Below are 18,703 nucleotides of genomic sequence, written 5' to 3' on the forward strand. Positions count from 1 at the left end.
TATTCCTGGACCTTTTTGAAGCCTGGGTGGTGTTCCCTCTAATCCTTTTTGGTGGTTTTTTCACCGTTCTTGGGTAGTTTCCGCACGTGTATGTACTAAAAGTACTCAGCGGAAGACTTGAGGGATACCCTCTGCAGATCTCTGGATTTTTTTGTGAACCTCTCTATTCTTAGGTACTCTACTTTGTATATGACAGTCACCTTGCTGTTTCTAGATTAAGTTCCATCTCACCTCAGGGAGGTCATTGCTCTACCTGGGTTCTCCATCTGTTGTATGGCCTAGGAACTCTTTCAAGGTAATAAGTTGGGGCAACTGAGGATTCATTTTGTATGTTTCCCACTTATCAAGGATCTGCTGTCCTTTGTTGCCTGATGTCCATTGCCTTGAAAAACACTTAATATATTTTGTCCTTTTTTTCCAGTTGTTTCAGGCAAGAGGGTAAATTTCGTTCCTGATATTCCATCTTGGCCAAAGTAGAAATCTATTTATATACTTACAATTACACCTTTGGCCTGCCACTCTTGTACTCCTGCTTTCAGTTGTGACATAGAATTTTGTTATAGAAGGCTTATGGTAGAATTTTTTTTTCATCTACAGTGTTTACTAAAAGTAGGAATATTGATTAGTGTCTTTGGATTTGCCATTTTGGACCTTGTGTGCATTGACTTCTTCATGCCAGTTTACCAGCTCTGCCTTATAATTTTGAAATCCGTTCACTTGGGATTCACTGCATTTTGAGGTGAATCCTGGATTTCATTGAGTAGCTCTTTGAATCAAAGAATTTCTGTAAGAGCTTGTGACATGGCATCAGTCCTCTTTAATGGGAAGGGGAAGCTCTTTAGAGATTGGGAATGATGGGCCAGCTCTTCTGCATGCCACAGGGCATTTTTGTACTTCAACCAAATGAAATCTTTCTTTCTCAGTGCAAGTTATCAGACTTGGGCTTGGTGACAGTAGAAATAATCATTTCTCTGAGATGTCATGCAGTTCTGTATCCCATTTTGAATATTACTTGCTATGAAATTTTAAGTTTATAACATTGTGAATTTCATAATCCTAAAATTTAAAAAGTATGTATTCGTATTACTTAAGCAGTTGAAAATATGGATATATTAGGGTTTTAAATATTGAGAAAAATGTTAATTGTTAATAGTATCTATTTTCTGTTTTGTTGACCACTATATCCCCAGTGTTGGTTGCTATCATTAGAATTATCAGAACAATGGTATGATTCAACCCCATTAGATAACTATAGAGATCTATACCGACCGTTACGATGTACTTGTTATGGCTTTCTTTCTTTTAGAATCTTGATTTGGAAGGAACTTTAGAAGTCCTCTATTATGAAAATCATTTTTTAACTTAAAAAATTAACAATGACAAAAATTAAATGATGCATGGGCATGTAGATTCTCCTTAAGTATTTCCTGAGAGGCAGCTCCGTAAAGTATACCTAAAAGAAGCCATTTGTCTAATAGAGGAAGTTGACTGAGAAGTGTTCCTTAGTTCTATGAATGTTTAAGATTCAAAAGTAAGGGGAGGTGGATGGGAGAGGGATAAAATAGATAAAGGGGATCAAGAGTACACTTACCTTGATGAGCACTGAGTAATGTATAGGATTGTTGAATCATTATATTGTATACCTGAAACTAATATAACACTGTATGTTAATTATACTTCAATTAAAAAAAGATTCAAAAGTAGATTGTGTTAACTTTATGACTGTAATGACCTTAAAGTGACTTATAAAATATACGGGTTTCTTACCCAAGTATGGCATTGACTCTGAATTTTGTTATGGGCATCTCAGATTTTCTCATTGGACCTCGTATTTTTTGTTTAGTTTATTGTTTTTGTTTTTTGCTTCTTTAAAAACACACTTAGGATATAGTCATAGTTGCTGTCTTATTACCAAGTTTTGTGATTTATCTTCCAAATATTTCTTAGATGCATCCCTGACTTTTGAATTAATGTGGTAGCCCTGACTGGTCTTACTTTTGGGCTTGCCCCTCTTCAAGTTTCTTCTCATCTGTGATCATATGTGCTTCTGTAAGACTCTAAATGTGTTTTGATGATAGCATTTATCTCACTGGATTGCAGCTCTTGGTATGTCTGATTCCACTAACTAACCTGAAGTCATGAACTGTATCTTTCATCTTTAGTCCTAGCATAGTGCTTGACATACAGTAGGTACTTGATATACTTCTGTTGAATATATGAATAATGGAGAGAGAATGTGGTAAAGTAGAATAAATTTGGGCTTTGAGTCAGACAGACTTTAAGTCAGGCAGGGTTTAATTCTCACTATGCTACTTATTAGTGTATGACCTTAAACAATTTACTTAGTATTTCCAAATCTCAGTTCTTACATCTGTTGGATGGAAGATAATGTTTCCTTCCTGGAGTAGATTTAATCTCTAATAAGGCACAGATAGTATCTATTTTCTGTTTTGTTGACCACTATATCCCCAGTGTTGGTTGCTATCATTAGAATTATCATTTGCTAAGCCATACCTACCTATTTCTGTTTCTTCAAACAAATCATGATCATTCACAGCTTAGTTTTGCATAATCTCTGTTGGTGTCACCTCTATATAGCTGTATGATCGTTAGCAAGTTACTTCTCAGTTTTTTCATTTATAAGTAGGATAAAAAGAATCAGAGGGTTATGAGAATCAACTAGGATAATTTGTGCACAGTGCTTAGCAAAAAGCAAGATTAAATTATTGTTGGCTATTGACCTTTGTTTTATTTCTATTATAATCATTTTTCCGTACACTGCCCTTTCCCCTTTTTTTGCCTAGCAAGTTTTTACTGATTCTTTAACACCCTCTGAAGTCTCTTGGCATAGTTAGTTGCTCTCTCCCCTAGCATCCCATATCTGTCTTTACCAAATTGCATTCAAGTGCTACAGCTACTAGATAGTTAGCATTTAGAGGCTAGAGATTTTTGTTATGTATCACCAGCACCTAGCATAGATTTGGTATGTCACAAGTTTTTATTAAATGTCAAAGGAGTGAACGAAACATTTTATAATTTTATTAACTTTTAAAATTTTGAGAACTCTAGTTTTAGTATTGTAGAATTTAGTTTGTTTTACCTTTTTTTTTTTTTAAGAGAGAATGAGAGAGAGCGTGAGCAAGTGTAAGTTAGCATGACTGTGGTGGTGAAGGACAGAGGGAAAGGGAGAGAATCTCCAGCAGACCCTCCCTGAGCAAGGAGCTGGCTCGATCCCCAATCCCATGACCCTGAGATCATGACTGGAGCTGAAACCAAGAGTTGGACGCTTCACCAACTGAGTCACCCAGGCTCCCCTACTTTGTCTTCTATTTCTCTTCTTTTGTTCTTTCTCTTTCTTGTTATTTAATTACCTTTATTGAATATTTTCCCCACCTATGTTATGTCTAGCCTGAGTTGAGGTTGTAAGGCCAAGTCATAGTACATGCTTTTATATGGTATTAGAATATACAGTGACTGGGGTGCCTGGGTGGCTCAGTTGGTTAAGTGTCTGCCTTCGGCTCAGGTCATGATCCCGAGGCCTGGGATTGAGCCCCACATCGGGCTCCCTGCTCAGTGGGGAGTCTGCTTCTCTCTCTGCCTCCCCCGACTTGTGCTTATTCTCTCTCTCAAATAAATAAATAAAATCTTTAAAAAAAGAGAATATACAGTGACTTCAGTTTGGTTTACAGTAATGTTACTGATGATGTCCAACATACTGAGATTTTTTTTTCCACAGCCTTATATTGGACTGATGTCTTTAAGAGCAGTCCATTGTGATTGTCCAATTCTCAGATTCATATCTAGTTAACCTATAAAAAGTGATAAGAGAACAAAAAGTAGTTGCTCCATATGGGAGTATTTTTTAATTTTTTAACTGAAAATTTTCTCTATAACATGTATTAATATGGGAAACTCATAAGGGAACAGCAATTCTTTTTTATTTTTATTTTTTAATTTTTAATTTTATTTACTTATTTTTTTTTAAGTAATTTCTCCACCCAATGTGGGGCTTGAACTCAATTCCAAGATCAAGTGGCACACTCTACCAACTGAGCCAGCCAGGTGGCCCAAGGAACATCAGTTCTCAACTATACTCTTTCAGAACACCAATTGACCTTCTTTTAGGATTTGTGAAACAGATTGGTCCCACCCTAAGCATAATGTTTCAATATTTAAAAATGATATTTGAGATTTTAGCTGATACTAAGAGATGTCTGTCTAACACTTAATTTAGTCATTACCAAGCTAGCTACTTTTAGAGAGTTGCTGTGGTAGAGAGGAAGAAACTACCTTGAAAGTTATAAATTTAATTCCTGGATCAGGATGGTTGGTGGAGCAGTCAACACACACACAACATTTGTTGATTAGTTTACCATATTACGTGGATGTGGTTTGTGGCACCCCCAAAACATTTACAATAGCAAGATCAAAGATCACTGATCACAGATCATCGTAAATACTATAATAATGAAAAGTTTGAAATATTGCAAGAATTACCAAAATGTGACACACAGACAGAAAGTGAGCAAATGCTGGGGCGCCTGGGTGGCTCAGTCGTTAAGCGTCTGCCTTCAGCTCAGGTCATGATCCCAGGGTCCTGGGATCGAGCCCCACATTGGGCTCCCCCTGCGCAGCGGGAAGCCTGCTTCTCCCTCTCCCACTCCCCCTGCTTGTATTCCCTCTCGCTGTGTCTCTTTCTGTCAAATAAATAAATAAAATCTTAAAAAAAGAAAAAAGTGAGCAAATGGTGTTGGAGAAATAGTGCCAATAGACTTGATTAACAGAAGATTTTCATAAACCTTCCATTTGTAAAAAACGTAATTATCTACAACGTTCAGTAAAGTGAAGTGCAATAAAAAGAGGTAATGTCTGATTTTATTCCTGTGCTATCTTAGCTCTATTTTGCTAGTTCAATATTTAATAAAACTAAGTTGATGAAACTCATCAACTTTATTCTGACATTTGTGAGACTCAGGGCAAGCATTCATTTACCACAATAGGCCTAAATATTTAAAGATTATAAACCAGGCTAATAAATTGTTGGCTATGTTCTGATCTTTTATCTTGAAAAATATACCTTCATAGTGACTTAAAAGGAAAGATTCAAATTTAGAATTTATAGAATTGAGAATTCAAGTATTCAGTTTCACATCAGAATGTTGTGGAGCCCAACCTCCTCCCCACATCCCTAGCTCTAACACCACAGACAGGTCTCATTGCATGCCTGTGGACATCATGCATGCATGCCCAAGATCCAAGCTCTTCCAAACAGCAGTCCTTGGCACAGGGGTATATACATCTGTAGCATAGTCCATCCTCAGGACAGACCTAGGGAAGATTCCTGTGCAAGCCTTGTAATTGGGTTAGAGATACTTGGGCAAGAAATTCCAGAGTTCCAGGTGAATACAGTGCCATCTAGAAGGGGAAGTATATGGGTATATCCTGTTGTTTCCATGGATTCTTTGCCCAGCGGTGAAGGGCATGGCCTGAGGAGGGCCAGAGTGGGTCTAGGGCCTGAGATCTGTTTTGCCAGGATCTAAATACAGTACTCAGTGAGAAGGCTGAAGGGATGGTTCCATCAAAGATCAGTTTAGTCATTGAGTAGTTTCTGAGTGCTCACTATATCACAAGCTATCTGCTAGAAGCTGGGGATATGATGCTGAATAAGGTATGATCTTTGCTCACTAATAAGGGGGACAACATGCACATAAATTGCAGTGTGATACATGTGCTATATAGTGGAATTATGTTCTTGAAATAATGTTGGCACAAAGAGGAAGAGGGAAAATTTGAACTAGGGCATGAAAGTTGAATGGGACCAATTTGGTAAGTTGGAATCAGAAACATGGGAGTAGGAGGAAAATGCATAAAAAGAGGCATAAATATGTGACTAAAAATAGTAGAATCAAATAACTATAGGTTATTTTGTATAGCCGAAGCAGAGATCATATGCTTCTTTTTTTTTTTTAAGATTTCATTTATTTATTTGACAGAGGGATAGAGAGAGAACGCGCAAGTAGGCAGAGCTGCAGGCAGAGGGAGAGAGAGAAGCAGACTCCCTGCCGAGCTGGGGGAGCCTGATGTGGGGCTCGACCCCGGGATCACAACCCGAGCCAAAGGCAGCCACCCAACCGACTGAGCCACCCAGGCACCCCGAGATTATATGCTTCTTGCACATAGGAGATGAGTTTGAAGAGGTGGGGATTGGGAGACTGTCCTTAGATACCATGTTAAGAAGATTGGATTTTTTTCCTGTAGAGACATGTGTTACTTCAGATTCTCTCTGGAGAAACAGAACTACCAAGGGGTGTGTGTGTGTGTGTGTGCATGTGTGTATACAGAGAGAGAGAGAGAGATTTATTTTAAGGAATTGGCTCATGAGATTGTGGAGGATTGGCTAGTTTAAAAACTGCTGGGGGCTAGGCCGCCTGGACGCGGAGAAGACAGGAGTAGCGAGCCACTGAATAAGCTTCCAAAATGATGCCCACACCAGTTATCCTGTGGAAAGAGGGGACCAGTGGCTCCCAAGGCATCCCCCAGCTTGTAAGTAACATCAGTGCCTGCCAGGTGATCGTGGAGGCTGTAGGAACCACCCTGAGCCCTCATGGCATGGACAAGCTGATTGTAGATGGCCAAGGCAAAGCAATAATTTCTAATGATGGGGCCACAATTCTGAAACTCCTTGATGTTGTCCATCCTGCAGCAAAGACTTTAGTGGACATTGCCAAATCCCAAGATGCTGAGGTCAGTGATGGTACCACCTCAGTGACCTTCTTGGCTGCAGAGTTTCTGAAGCAAGTGAAACCCTATGTAGAGGAAGGTTTGCACCCACAGATCATCTGAGCTTTCCGTACTGCCACCCAGTTGGCAGTTAACAAGATCAAAGAGGTTGCTATGACTGTGAAGAAGGAAGATAAAGTGGAGCAGAGGAAGCTGCTGGAGAAGTGTGCCATGACCGCTCTGAGCGCCAAGCTGATTTCCCAGCAGAAAGCCTTCTTCACTAAGATGGTGGTGGATGCGGTGATAATGCTGGACGATTTGTTGCAGCTTAAAATGATTGGAATCAAGAAGGTGCAAGGTGGTGTCCTAGAGGAGTCCCAGCTGGTAGCTGGCATCGCATTCAAGAAGACTTTCTCTTATGCTGGGTTTGAAATGCAACCCAAAAAGTACAATAATCCGATGATTGCCCTTTTAAATGTTGAGCTTGAGCTGAAAGCTGAGAAAGATAATGCTGAAATCAGAGTCCACATGGTTGAGGATTATCAGGCAATCGTTGATGCTGAATGGAACATTATGACAAGTTAGAGAGGATGCATCATTCTGGAGCCAAAGTCTCTTGTCCATACTCCCCATCGGGGATGTGGCCACCCAGTACTTTGCCGACAGGGACATGTTCTGTGCTGGCCAAGTGCTGGAGGAGGATCTGAAGAGGACGATGATGGCCTGCAGAGGCTCCATCCAAACGAGTGTGAATGTTCTGTCGTCAGATGTGCTGGGCCGCTGCCAGGTCTTTGAAGAGACCCAGATTGGAGGCGAGAGGTACAATTTCTTCACTAGCTGCCCCAAGGCCAAGACTTGCGCTATCATCCTTCGTGGTGGTGCTGAGCAGTTTATGGAGGAGACAGAGCGGTCCCTGCATGACGCCATCATGATTGCCAGGAGGGCCATCAAGAACGATTCAGTGGTGGCTGGTGGCGGGGCCGTTGAGATGGAGCTCTCCAAGTACCTGCGGGATTACTCAAGGACCATTCCAGGAAAACAGCAGCTGTTGATTGGGGCATATGCCAAGGCCTTGGAAATTATCCCACGCCAGCTGTGTGACAATGCTGGCTTTGATGCCACAAACATCCTCAACAAGCTGCAGGCGTGGCATGCCCAGGGGGGCATGTGGTATGGAGTGGACATCAACAACGAGGACATTGCTGACAACTTCGAGGCCTTCGTGTGGGAGCCAGCCATGGTGCGCATCCGTGCCCTGACCACAGCCTCTGAGGCCGCCTGCCTTATCGTGTCAATAGATGAAACCATCAAAAACCCTCTCTCAACAGTGGACACTCCCCCAGCTGCGGGCCGTGGCCGGGGCCGGGGCTGGGGCCACCCTCATTGAGAGTGGCTGGCAGGCTGGCTGCAGGATGTGCTTACTCTCCCTGTACTGGTCCATTGGTATTATGAGGAAGGGGTAGTAATTAGCCCACTCTGTTCTCACTGGATGTTATTTAAATAAATGTAAGACTTAGGAAAAAAAAAAAACTGATGGGGCAGGGTAGCAGGCTGGCAGGCTGGAGACTCAGGGAATTGCATTGAGTTCAAAGGCAGCGTGCTAGAAGGAGGTCAGCCTTTGTTCCAATAACACCTTCAAATGATTGGATGAAGCCCCCTGACATTATGGAGGGTAATCTGCTTTACTCAAAGTCTATTGATTAATGTGTTCATCTTATCCAAAGAAACACCTTCATAGAACATCCAGAATAATATTTGACCAAATATCTATGCACTATGGTCCATCAAAGTTGACACATAAAATTAAACATCATAACTAGTGTTTCTTAAGCTAGGTCCACAGATATTTTGGGGGGGGGGTCTGTGGTAATTTAGGAATTTTAATTTTGTGTTTTCATTTCAGTAATTTAAATTCTTTTTTGAGAGGTGCTAATAAAATTCTTTTGCAATGATAATTCACAATTGAGAGATTTTTTTTTTTTTTCATAGAATAAGACTAGTTTCTTAAGTCACTTTCTCATACTGGGTCTTTGGACTCTTAGGATATCTGTAGAATAATCCGCAGAGATTCTTTTTTTCTTTTTTTTTTTTTTTAAGATTTTATTTATTTGTCAGGGAGAGCACAAGCAGGGGGAGCGGCAGGCAGAGGGAGAAGCAGGCTCCCCGCTGAGCAAGAAGCCTGATGTGGGACTCGATCCCAGGACCCAGGGACCATGACCTGAGCCAAAGGCAGACACTTAACTGACTGAGCCACCCAGGCGTCCCAAATCTTCAGATTCTTGATAATTTTGTTTTTTAAAAAGGTGTCACTACCTTATTCCAGCTTGAAAAACAGTATAATATAGGCTACCCAAATCATAAAAGGAATTGAAACAGATAGCATTTGCATTTTAGAAGGATTTAATTTGGTGCTTAGAGGGGCCAGAATAGAGATAGAAACAGCATTGATGTTGAAGTGATATGGAAGAGAGATAGCACGGAAATAATGGGATTTGGTTACCAATTTGTTATGAAGAATGAGAAAGGGATTACTGGGATGACTACTTTTTACTTGGGTAAGGAGCAGATGGTAGTGCCCTTAGTAAGACATTACAGGATGATGAAACTTGGAGGGGAGGGGAAGTGTAGAAAATAAGTTCTGAGTTAGTTTTGGAGTGTCTGGTGAACAGTGAGAAATATCTTGCGGGCAGGTGGATATACATAGGCTTGGTGCTCAGGGAAAAGTCTAGAATAGAGAGAGATACGGGAATTTGTTTTTAAGTTTGTGATAGAAAAAGACATGGGTGTCAGAAAAAAAGTACAGAAGGGGCCAATGATAGATCCTAGGAAACAGCAACACAGCAACATTAAAAGGCTGGAAATTTGAGGAAAGTAGGAAAATTCACAAGGCTGCTGGGAGGAATCATAAAGGGAGTCAGTTAAAGATGAATGCAAGTATTGTCATGTAAGGTTGATGGCTAATTTGAGATTTGGAAAGCACGTGTTTGTAGTGGAGCCAATCAGCGTAGTTGAATAACTTACCCAGTGATGCTTAGCTGCTCAGAAACTGACAAAAAGATCTGTAGAGTTTACTCAGAACTGGGGATAGACATAGGGCTATCCAGGTGAACAGTTGAAATGAATAGAGTGTGAGCATTAAAATGAGGAGGAAAGCAGGTGTCATCAGGAGAAGGCTGATAGACTGGAGGTCACAGTAGGATGAAGGAAGAGTAGGATTAGAAGAAGTTGAGAAAGGGTGGAATAGGAGGTTGAAGTCAGAGGGGACTTTCAGAATTTGAGATTTTGAAGGTTGCAATTCTGAATGATGATTTAGGGCCAAGGTTAGACCTTGCTAATGGGTGGATAAAATGGAATAGAGTGAAAATAACTAAAGTTGAGAAGGAATTTATTTCCTTATTCTTTGTAAAGTTAGTGATCTCTTGATTAAGACGAGGTAGAAATGAGTATTTTGAAAGCTGGGAAATAACTAACTAATTTTAACAGTTTTATAATTAAAGAAAAAATTAATAGAGGAAGAAGACTAGCAATTTTAAAATTTTATATTAGTATATTGCTTGTTTTAAACATCAAACTTTGTGGAATATCTCCATAGTCTTTCAGGAAATTTGAAACAATGGTGTATTCTTAATGTAATTTACTTTCCTAGTGAAGGCTAGAAAAAGGTGAACTTCACGTTATTATTGACAACATGACTATTTCCTTTCCTTGGGTGCTAAAGGACCAAGGAAGATAGTTTAGTTTTAGGTGTTGGGTCCTACTCATTGTTTAAGACCTGGATTACTATGGAGTTGTGGAGGATGAGAAATTGTGAGAAAAACCAATGGAGGCAATACTCTATTTTTGCCAAGACTGGTTAAAAAAGGGTAAACCACAGTAAATGCTCCATTAACTTGAATGTTGAGGGAAAATGGAGAGTTGAGTTTTCTCATAATTGAAAGTTATTTTTTTCCAACTCTATATTTTACATCTTTGCAAATGAATTAAACTATTTCCACATGTCATTTATTTTAAACGTAGGTCTTTGTGTTAAGTATTGAATATATATAATTAAGATGAATCTATAATGAATGGTGAATGATCCCAAGTATGTATTTGAAAGCAAATCTCTTGTTATTAGCTAGGGTTTGTTTTTTTTTTAATTTGTGTGAATTTTGTATTTTGTTATTTTGTTTGTTTGGTTTTTTTTTTTTTGAGTGAGTGAGAGAGAGAATGTGTATGTTAGTGTGAGTAGATTAGGGAGCCGTACCGTTTAGAAGTTAGTTAGTAGTTAGGTTTGGGGGCACCTGGGTGGCTCAGTTGATTAAACATCTGCCTTCAGCTCAGGTCATGATCCCAGCGTCCTGGGATGGAGTACCTCACTGGGCTCCCTGCTGAGCAGGTAGCCGGCTTCTCCTTCTGCCCCTCCCCCTGCCCATGCACTCTCGCTTTCAGTCTCTCAAATAAATAAATAATCTTTATTAAAAAAAAAAGTTAGGCTTGGCCTCTAGAGGTATAGATAGGGAAATCAAGGGGGAGGAAGTTAGATTTTTTCTTTTAAGATTTTATTTATTTGGTTGAGAGAGAGAGAATAGGTGCATGCGCAGGAGAGCAAGGCAGGAGAGGGAGAGGGACAGGCCAGCTCTACACTGAGTGTGGTGCCCAGTGCGGGTCTTGATGCAGGGTTCAATCCCAGGACTCTGAGATCATGACCTGAACTGAAATCAAGAGTCGGACACTTAACCCACTGAGCCAGCAGGCGCCCCAGGAAATTAGATTTAATTCAAACCTTGAAGAATGATTGGGCTTGGGCAGCCATAGATGAGGAGAGGAGGGTATTTAAAGCTGGGGAATCAACATGAGGAAAAAAGCATATTATATTTATGATTTAGGAGGTGGTGAGGAGACTAGCCTTGGTAGAGGATCCATCCAGGTTGGGAAATAGAATATAAATTTACAAAGACAGAGTAGATTAGATTATGGGAAACTTGAAAAATAACCAGTATAATTTAGGCTGCACATGGCAGGCATTGTAGAGCCATTTAAAGGTACTTATTAGGGAATTAAAAATATTAGGAAAATCACCTTGCCATTAGTTTGTAGAATAGATTGAATATGGACTTTATTTGTTCATCCAATATTTATTAAGCATACACTATATATACTATTGCCCATACTGAGAATACATCAGCAAATCAGTGAAACTTATATTGTGTTAGTGCTTGGAACAAAGATGAGGAATAAGCAGGAACAAGTAGGTGTTAGTAGAAGATAGATGGGTAGTGATGGATAGCATTCTGTCCTATGGTGGTGAGGTTCTAGTCAGGTAGGATATATGAGTGGAGAAGAAGGAAGCAAATTCAAGAACTTGCCAAGGAATTGATGGAATTCTAGGTAATAGTGCGTGAAAGGGAAGAATGAAAGGTGATATGCCAAGGTTAAAGCTAGGCAGACGGAATTAAAATTATGTATTTCTAGGAAAGAGGATGTTAAGTTTGGATACTTAATTTTGCGTGAGAAAATAAGGACATTTATTTTATTACTTGCAACTGAAAACATTTAAATGTGCAGTATAGCAATGTGTTTTGACACTGATGCCTAATTTTATATGAGAAACATTTCAATAGCTATCTATTTGTACTCTTGTTTACATTTTCATTACTGTTAGTACGTATTTCATTTTTTTATTTAGTGAAATAGTTTTGAGGATGTGTTATTATAGTTCTTTTGGACTACCAGAATGCTTTAAAGTCTGCATTTATAGGATCTAACTTATCTAGGAGATTTAACAATTCCCAAAAAATTAAGTTGCATTTTAACTACTCAGTTGTTAGAATTTAGCCATCTTTGTGTTATACTTCTATTAACTATAACGATTCAAAGTTTTTGTCTTTGCTTATAGAAAGAGCTCAGGCCAGTGTTTTTGGGCAGTGCTGTTCTCAATAAATTTTTCTGTTATCTGAGAGTATTCATATAATTGCTCTGTTTTAGACTTAATTCTGAAAAATAGTGTTACTGAGTTATTTATTCTGGAAGAGAATTTTGGTCTTTGTATAATTCTCCAGAAGTTTTGTTTTTATTTTTGTTTTAATTCTGCAATGCATAAATTAAGTCCAGTATTTATTGAGTGCTGCCCATTTTTCTTTTAAATATCCCATTATCGGGCGCCTGGGTGGCTCAGTTGGTTAAGCGACTGCCTTCGGCTCAGGTCATGATCCTGGAGTCCCTGGATCGAGTCCCGCATCGGGCTCCCTGCTCGGCAGGGAGTCTGCTTCTCCCTCTGACCCTCCCCCGTCTCATGTGCTCTCTCTCTCCTCTCATCCTCTCTCTCAAATAAATAAATAAAATCTTAAAAATAAATAAATAAATAAATAAATAAATAAATAAATAAATAAATGTCCCATTATCCATGAACTCTGCATTCGTGGCTGCTTTCAAAATATTCTAAAGTCTTACTTCGTTTATTCCTCTGTCTTCTAAGAACCAGGGACCTATTTTATTAAATTGGAGGTCCCTAAAACAGTTTAGTTCTCTTGAGCCATTTGTAGACCATGCTGCAAAGTCTTTAACTTGTCTATTAATAATTCCTCACTTCCCTACTTGTGTACCTCTCCTCTACCTTGGTTTTCAGTTCATCACAGCTTTTCCAATACAGTACTTGGTTTGTATATGTGGGGTTTTTTTCTTTTCTATTTTACTACTACTTTTTTATTGTATTCTTTCATTGCTGTCTGTTTTTAGCAATGCTTTTTTATTGGGTTATCTTTTTCCCCCCTTTAATTGGTCGGCTTATAATGGAGTTTGTGATCTCTTTGGAGCACTTTTATGGTACACTGAAATGGGCAAATTAAACCAATATAGTGGTAATTTTATTCTGTTCCTAATGGAATTCTTATTCTTAGAGTAATTCTGTATAGGGACTTTATTTTTAATATTAGAGAAACTGATGATGCAAAAAGATTTTCTTGGGATGCCTGGGTGGCTCAGTCTGTTAGTAGTGCTCAGGAGAAATTTATAGCATTAAAAGCATATATTTAAAGGACGCCTGGGTGGCTCAGTCCGTGAAACATCTGCCTTTGGCTCAGGTCATGATCCCAGGGTCTTGGGATCGAGTCCTGCATTGGGCTCCTTGCTCAGCGGGGAGTCTGCTTCTCCCTCTGCCTGCTGTTCCCCCTGCTTGTGCTCTCTCTCTCTCTGACAAATAAGTCTTTTTAAGAAAAAGATTTTCTTACTGAATTTTAAAACTTCTTATTTAAGGTAAGTTTCTATGACTGTATATTTTGTTAATTAGAAGAGATTGTACTTTGGAAAATACTTTTTAAAGGTTTTTTTGTGTGTTTTTTTTTTTTAATTTTAGAGGGCTTTCTTGCATCTCAGGAATGACCATTATACCTGTCACTGGTGATTAATCAAGTGAACTATTGAAATTATCCTGGGAGGCTTAATGGACTTCAGAAATCCTTTCTCTCTTGAATTGATAGTATGTGAGTGAAAGCTGTACTAGTCAAATCTATCACTGATTAAGTAAAATAGCTAATTATGTATCAGCTCAGTTTGAGATTTCTTGAGTCTCTAGAACTGATTGGATTTGGAGCAAATACTACCCCAAAATACCGACTAAAACAAATTTAAACATACCCCTCTGACCCTGTGATAAGGTTTGAGGACAATGGGTGAAGGTTCTATCACAGATCAGTGATCCTTGTTGGTGCTATAAACTTTTAGTTACTGGCCATGTGGTTGACCACCATATAAAAGAAGGTTCTCTTACTTTATGAAGACACTGATTATCCATAATACCAAATCCTCAGGTCTCTATACCAAGAACAGGAATTGGTTTGCCTAATACAGTGGATCTCAAAGTGAGACCTAACAGACCCCTGCCAGTCTGCGAGGTCAAAATTATTTTTATATAATATTAAGATGTCATCTGCCTTTTTTGCCTGTGTTGGAAAAAAAATGATAGTGCAAAAGCAGTGGGTGAAACTGCTGACACCTTAGCACAAATCGAGGAGTGGTACCAAGTTGTACTGATAGTCATTGCATTCTTCACACTGTGTACTTAGAGGAAAAAGAAATCGAGTTTCACTTTAAAATGTTCTTGGTGAAGCAGTAAAAGTTATTGTATTGAGTCTTGACCCTCGCATGTATTTGTTTTTAATATTAATTTAATATTAATATTAGGACAAAATGGGAAGTATGCATAAAACACTTCTGTTGCATAATAAAGTCATGTTAATATATATGAAAATATCCTATAGATATATACAAGATTATATAATACTAGGTTTTATTGTTTGCCATCATGTGCAGTGACTGATGTGAGAAAGGAGAGAAATTAAGGTGAAGGGATACTTTTTTAAAAACCACTTATTTGCCTGATATTCTCAAGGTAGAGATATCTTACTATTTGGATAACCCTATATGGTGATGATGCTTACCCAGTTAATTATTTTTCATAAGGCAATCATTCTGGTATATGCACATTTGAAGTTAAATAGGCAAATACTTATTTCACATGTTTCATAGTGACATGCAAATGTTATGCAGTTACATGTTACCATATAAAATATCTCAAAAATTAAAAAAAAAAAACCTGTTACAGCTAGTTTTATATTAGAATGGCATGATCAAAAACATGAGCACATGTAGTTGTTAAGCACCAACACTAAACAGATGGTCCAGGAGGATGCATAACAGGCTTGCAGTCTGGGTAGAAGAGCATAAAGCCATTAAAACTATCAGGTTTCTGTTTCTCATAGATATTAGTCAATGAATAAGTAAAGACATGGTCCTTGGTTATACAAGGACCAAAAGTCTTAGAACATTAGTGTTGCAGAATTACTAACTTTCTCTTCATCTTTTACCCTAATTTTAAAATTACTGTATACAGTGGTAGATACTGTTGCCTGCTTATTGAAATTAATGCATCTTGTCATAAGTAGGTCATTTATAAATGTGCAATTGCTTAAGGCCCTCTTTTACTGCCATGTTGCGTTTAACTTCTGGCTGGACAGATTTGAACTATATTGCTAGGCTATTTGCCTCTAAAGCATTTCTCAGTTTTCATCTTATAAAAGCAAATGGTTGATCTGTCATTATGTTGGCTTGGAAATAGTTATGTATGATTAGAAAGTTACTTGCTCACATTTCATATGTGTATCATTCAGTAGCTCTTATTTTAGAAAAAGGTCTTTCTGAAGATAAATTCTAAAAAAAAAAATGCTGTCAAAAAGAGTTTAATCAAAACTGCATTAATCATGACTATATTCTGAATTAATCTTTGGCATTTTAAGTAGTAAACATGAAGGAAAGACAGAGTATTTAAAATATTTAATAGACTATAATTTCTTTTTAGAGAATTCTGGGTTCATACTCTACCCAGTTTGTTTAAATTACTGTACTGTGACTTTTATTGTAAAAAAAAAAAAAGAACCTTAAAATACAAGCAGGAATGTAGTGCTTTCTGACTTTACATGGAATGCATACCTTTTACAGATGAAATTTTTTTTATTGTTTTATTTTCTTATGTTTATTCATAGTCTGACAAATGTCTTATGACTCTGAATCTCTTGCACTGAATTCGGCATGTATAGCCTCATTAAGTGCTTCAGCTAAGTAATAGATACCATTACTTTTTTCCTAGAAGTAAATAAAATGGACAGGCTTCATGAAACTATTTTTTTATGAGTATCTTTACTCTCTTTAAAAAATACTTTACGTAGTTAAAAGAATTAGTTAATACTAAAAGATTCATAGTGGGGGCTCCTGGTTGACTCTGTCTATTAAGCATCTGCCTTTGGCTCAGGTCCTGATCTCAGGGTCCTGGGATGGAGCCCCCCCTAGTCCTTTGGCTCCCTGCTCAGCAATGAGTCTGCTTCTCCCTATCCCTCTGCCCTCCCCCTGACCCAACTAGTGCATGCAGTGCTCACTCGCGCTCTCTCAAATAAATAAAATCTTTAAAAAGAATAATAAATAAAAGGTTAATAGTGAAAAATGCTAATCCGTGCCCTAACTTACCTCTCAGTTCTGTTTCTTAGAGTAAAAACTTAACTTTTAAAAAGCAATTTCTGGGGCGCCTGGGTGGCTCAGTTGGTTAAGCGACTGCCTTCGGCTCAGGTCATGATCCTGGAGTCCTGGGATCGAGTCCCGCATCGGGCTCCCTGCTCGGCGGGGAGTCTGCTTCTCCCTCTGACCCTCCCCCGCTCATGTGCTCTCTCTCTCATTCTCTCTGTCAAATAAATAAATAAAATCTTTAAAAAAAAAATAAAAAGCAATTTCTGATGTCATTTAGTCCCATTTATAGTGATAATGTCCCCACCCTCATATTTCTTGATTTATCCCTTTTAAAGACATTTTATGTTGACTTCTGGATAATGGTAGATGAGATTTGAACTTTTTTATTTTTTTTTTGGCCATTTCTATGTCTTCTTATCCTGTCCTTTTAATATATTTATTACAAGTTTAGTCAAATCAGTAATCAGTATTCACATTAGTATAACTGTATAATGTTTTCTGCAGAACCTACGTTTTTCTTTAAAAAAAACTTTTCTGAAGTTACTAATTTCCTTGATGTACGTAATTTTCAGTAAGTCTATCCTTAAATAATCAGCTATCTTCCATCGGAGCGGAGATTAGGACTTTTCAGGCAGTTTCACCTTAGGGTAGTCCATCCCTCTCACATAAAGAGATTGCATTCCTGGGGTGAAAGAGCCTGTTTTCCGTGATCCTAACATATGTCATTATGACCCTAACTCAAATTAGGCATGAATCAAATGGGAAACCCAAGCCTTGTAGTTGAAAGTTTATTGCTCTCTATGTCCGTGCTTAAAGTGCTTAGCAGTTATTCTGGTCTCCCAAGTCCAGAAAGTTTATGGATAGGCTGTGATATATATTCAGATTCTAAACTAGTAAGAACTTCCAGTTTTGTTTGCATACTAAATTAACTCTCAGTAGGTACAGTGTGGATTAGAAACTGAAACTGAGACTTTGAGTACCTAGTATCAGCCTGTTCTACCAAAGAACTGCGCTATCATTTGGATTTCCAAATGAGTCTACTAGATCATAGAAATCCCCTCAAATCCCATGTACTCACAGCAAAGATTTGTAAACACAAAGCAGGAAACTTTTTTTAAAAAGATGGCAGGAAACTTTCATTCCCCTATCTTTAATAATCTGTTGAATATGAGGTTAATTTTAGGTGTTGAAGTACTTTTCTGCAAATTTTTCAAAATACTTTCTCTTGCTTTTCTAAGTTGCATTTTTTAGTTTTTCCCAGATTGCTGAAATAATTTCATCTGATATCCTTAGTGTATAAAAACTAAACTATTCTCTCTTTTTATATTCAGGATTGTCTTAATAGTTTCAAGGAATCTTTCTCAAAGGCTGAAAAACTTAATATTAAACTTATAAATAAAATTTTCTTTACAAAAAGGTCTTAAAGATTCTGAGCAAACCAGAATTCTAAATTCTTAAAGCTTGCTAATTCTTAGAACAGCTTTATTATACAAAGGAGGCCAAAGGCTTTTCTGGCAACTGAATACATTTTGAAATACCATGTGCAGAATGTTGGGCATAAAAATTTTTTGAAGAACCTTTAAAACTTTAAGAAATATATCAACTTAAAGAATGCAGAGAAATGTGGTAACAACTGTCAGGGAGAAAGGTAATATTTATATTATAAAATTTGTTAAAGTGGGAATGAAATCACTCGTGTTTATTAGAATATCATGCATCCATTTTAAAGTATAATCCAAATTATATATTATCATGTAATAATGGGCTTGCACTATAAATTTGTACAGTTATTTAATCTAAAAATACTTTTTTTTTTTAAATTTTACTTATTTGAGAGAGAGAGCATGAGTAGGGGAGAGGCAGAGGGGGAGGGAGAGGCAGACTCCCCTCACGCAGGGTTCAATCCCAGGACCTGGAGATCATGACCTGAGCTGAAGGCAGAGGCTGAACCATCTGAGCCACCCAGCACCCCAGTTTATATATACTTTTA

General features: G+C 38.1%; 2 protein-coding genes across 4 annotated transcripts in view; both read left to right on the plus strand.

Annotated features, from left to right (window-relative positions):
- CCDC88A (coiled-coil domain containing 88A) overlaps window positions 1-18,703 on the plus strand; it is a 122,154-nt gene that overhangs the window by 4,616 nt on the left and 98,835 nt on the right. The gene's annotated exons all lie outside the window — the stretch shown is intronic.
- On the plus strand, window positions 6,143-8,303 carry LOC118008112 (T-complex protein 1 subunit eta-like). The gene is given in 3 exon segments (XM_035001531.1): window positions 6,143-7,288; window positions 7,291-7,332; window positions 7,335-8,303. Coding segments are annotated over 3 exon segments (1,626 nt in total). The 5' UTR covers window positions 6,143-6,477; the 3' UTR covers window positions 8,108-8,303.

This window comes from Mirounga leonina, unplaced genomic scaffold (genome assembly GCF_011800145.1).
Source record: "Mirounga leonina isolate KUSES-001 unplaced genomic scaffold, KU_Mleo_1.0 Mir_125, whole genome shotgun sequence".
In the NCBI taxonomy this organism is placed as follows: domain Eukaryota; kingdom Metazoa; phylum Chordata; class Mammalia; order Carnivora; family Phocidae; genus Mirounga; species Mirounga leonina.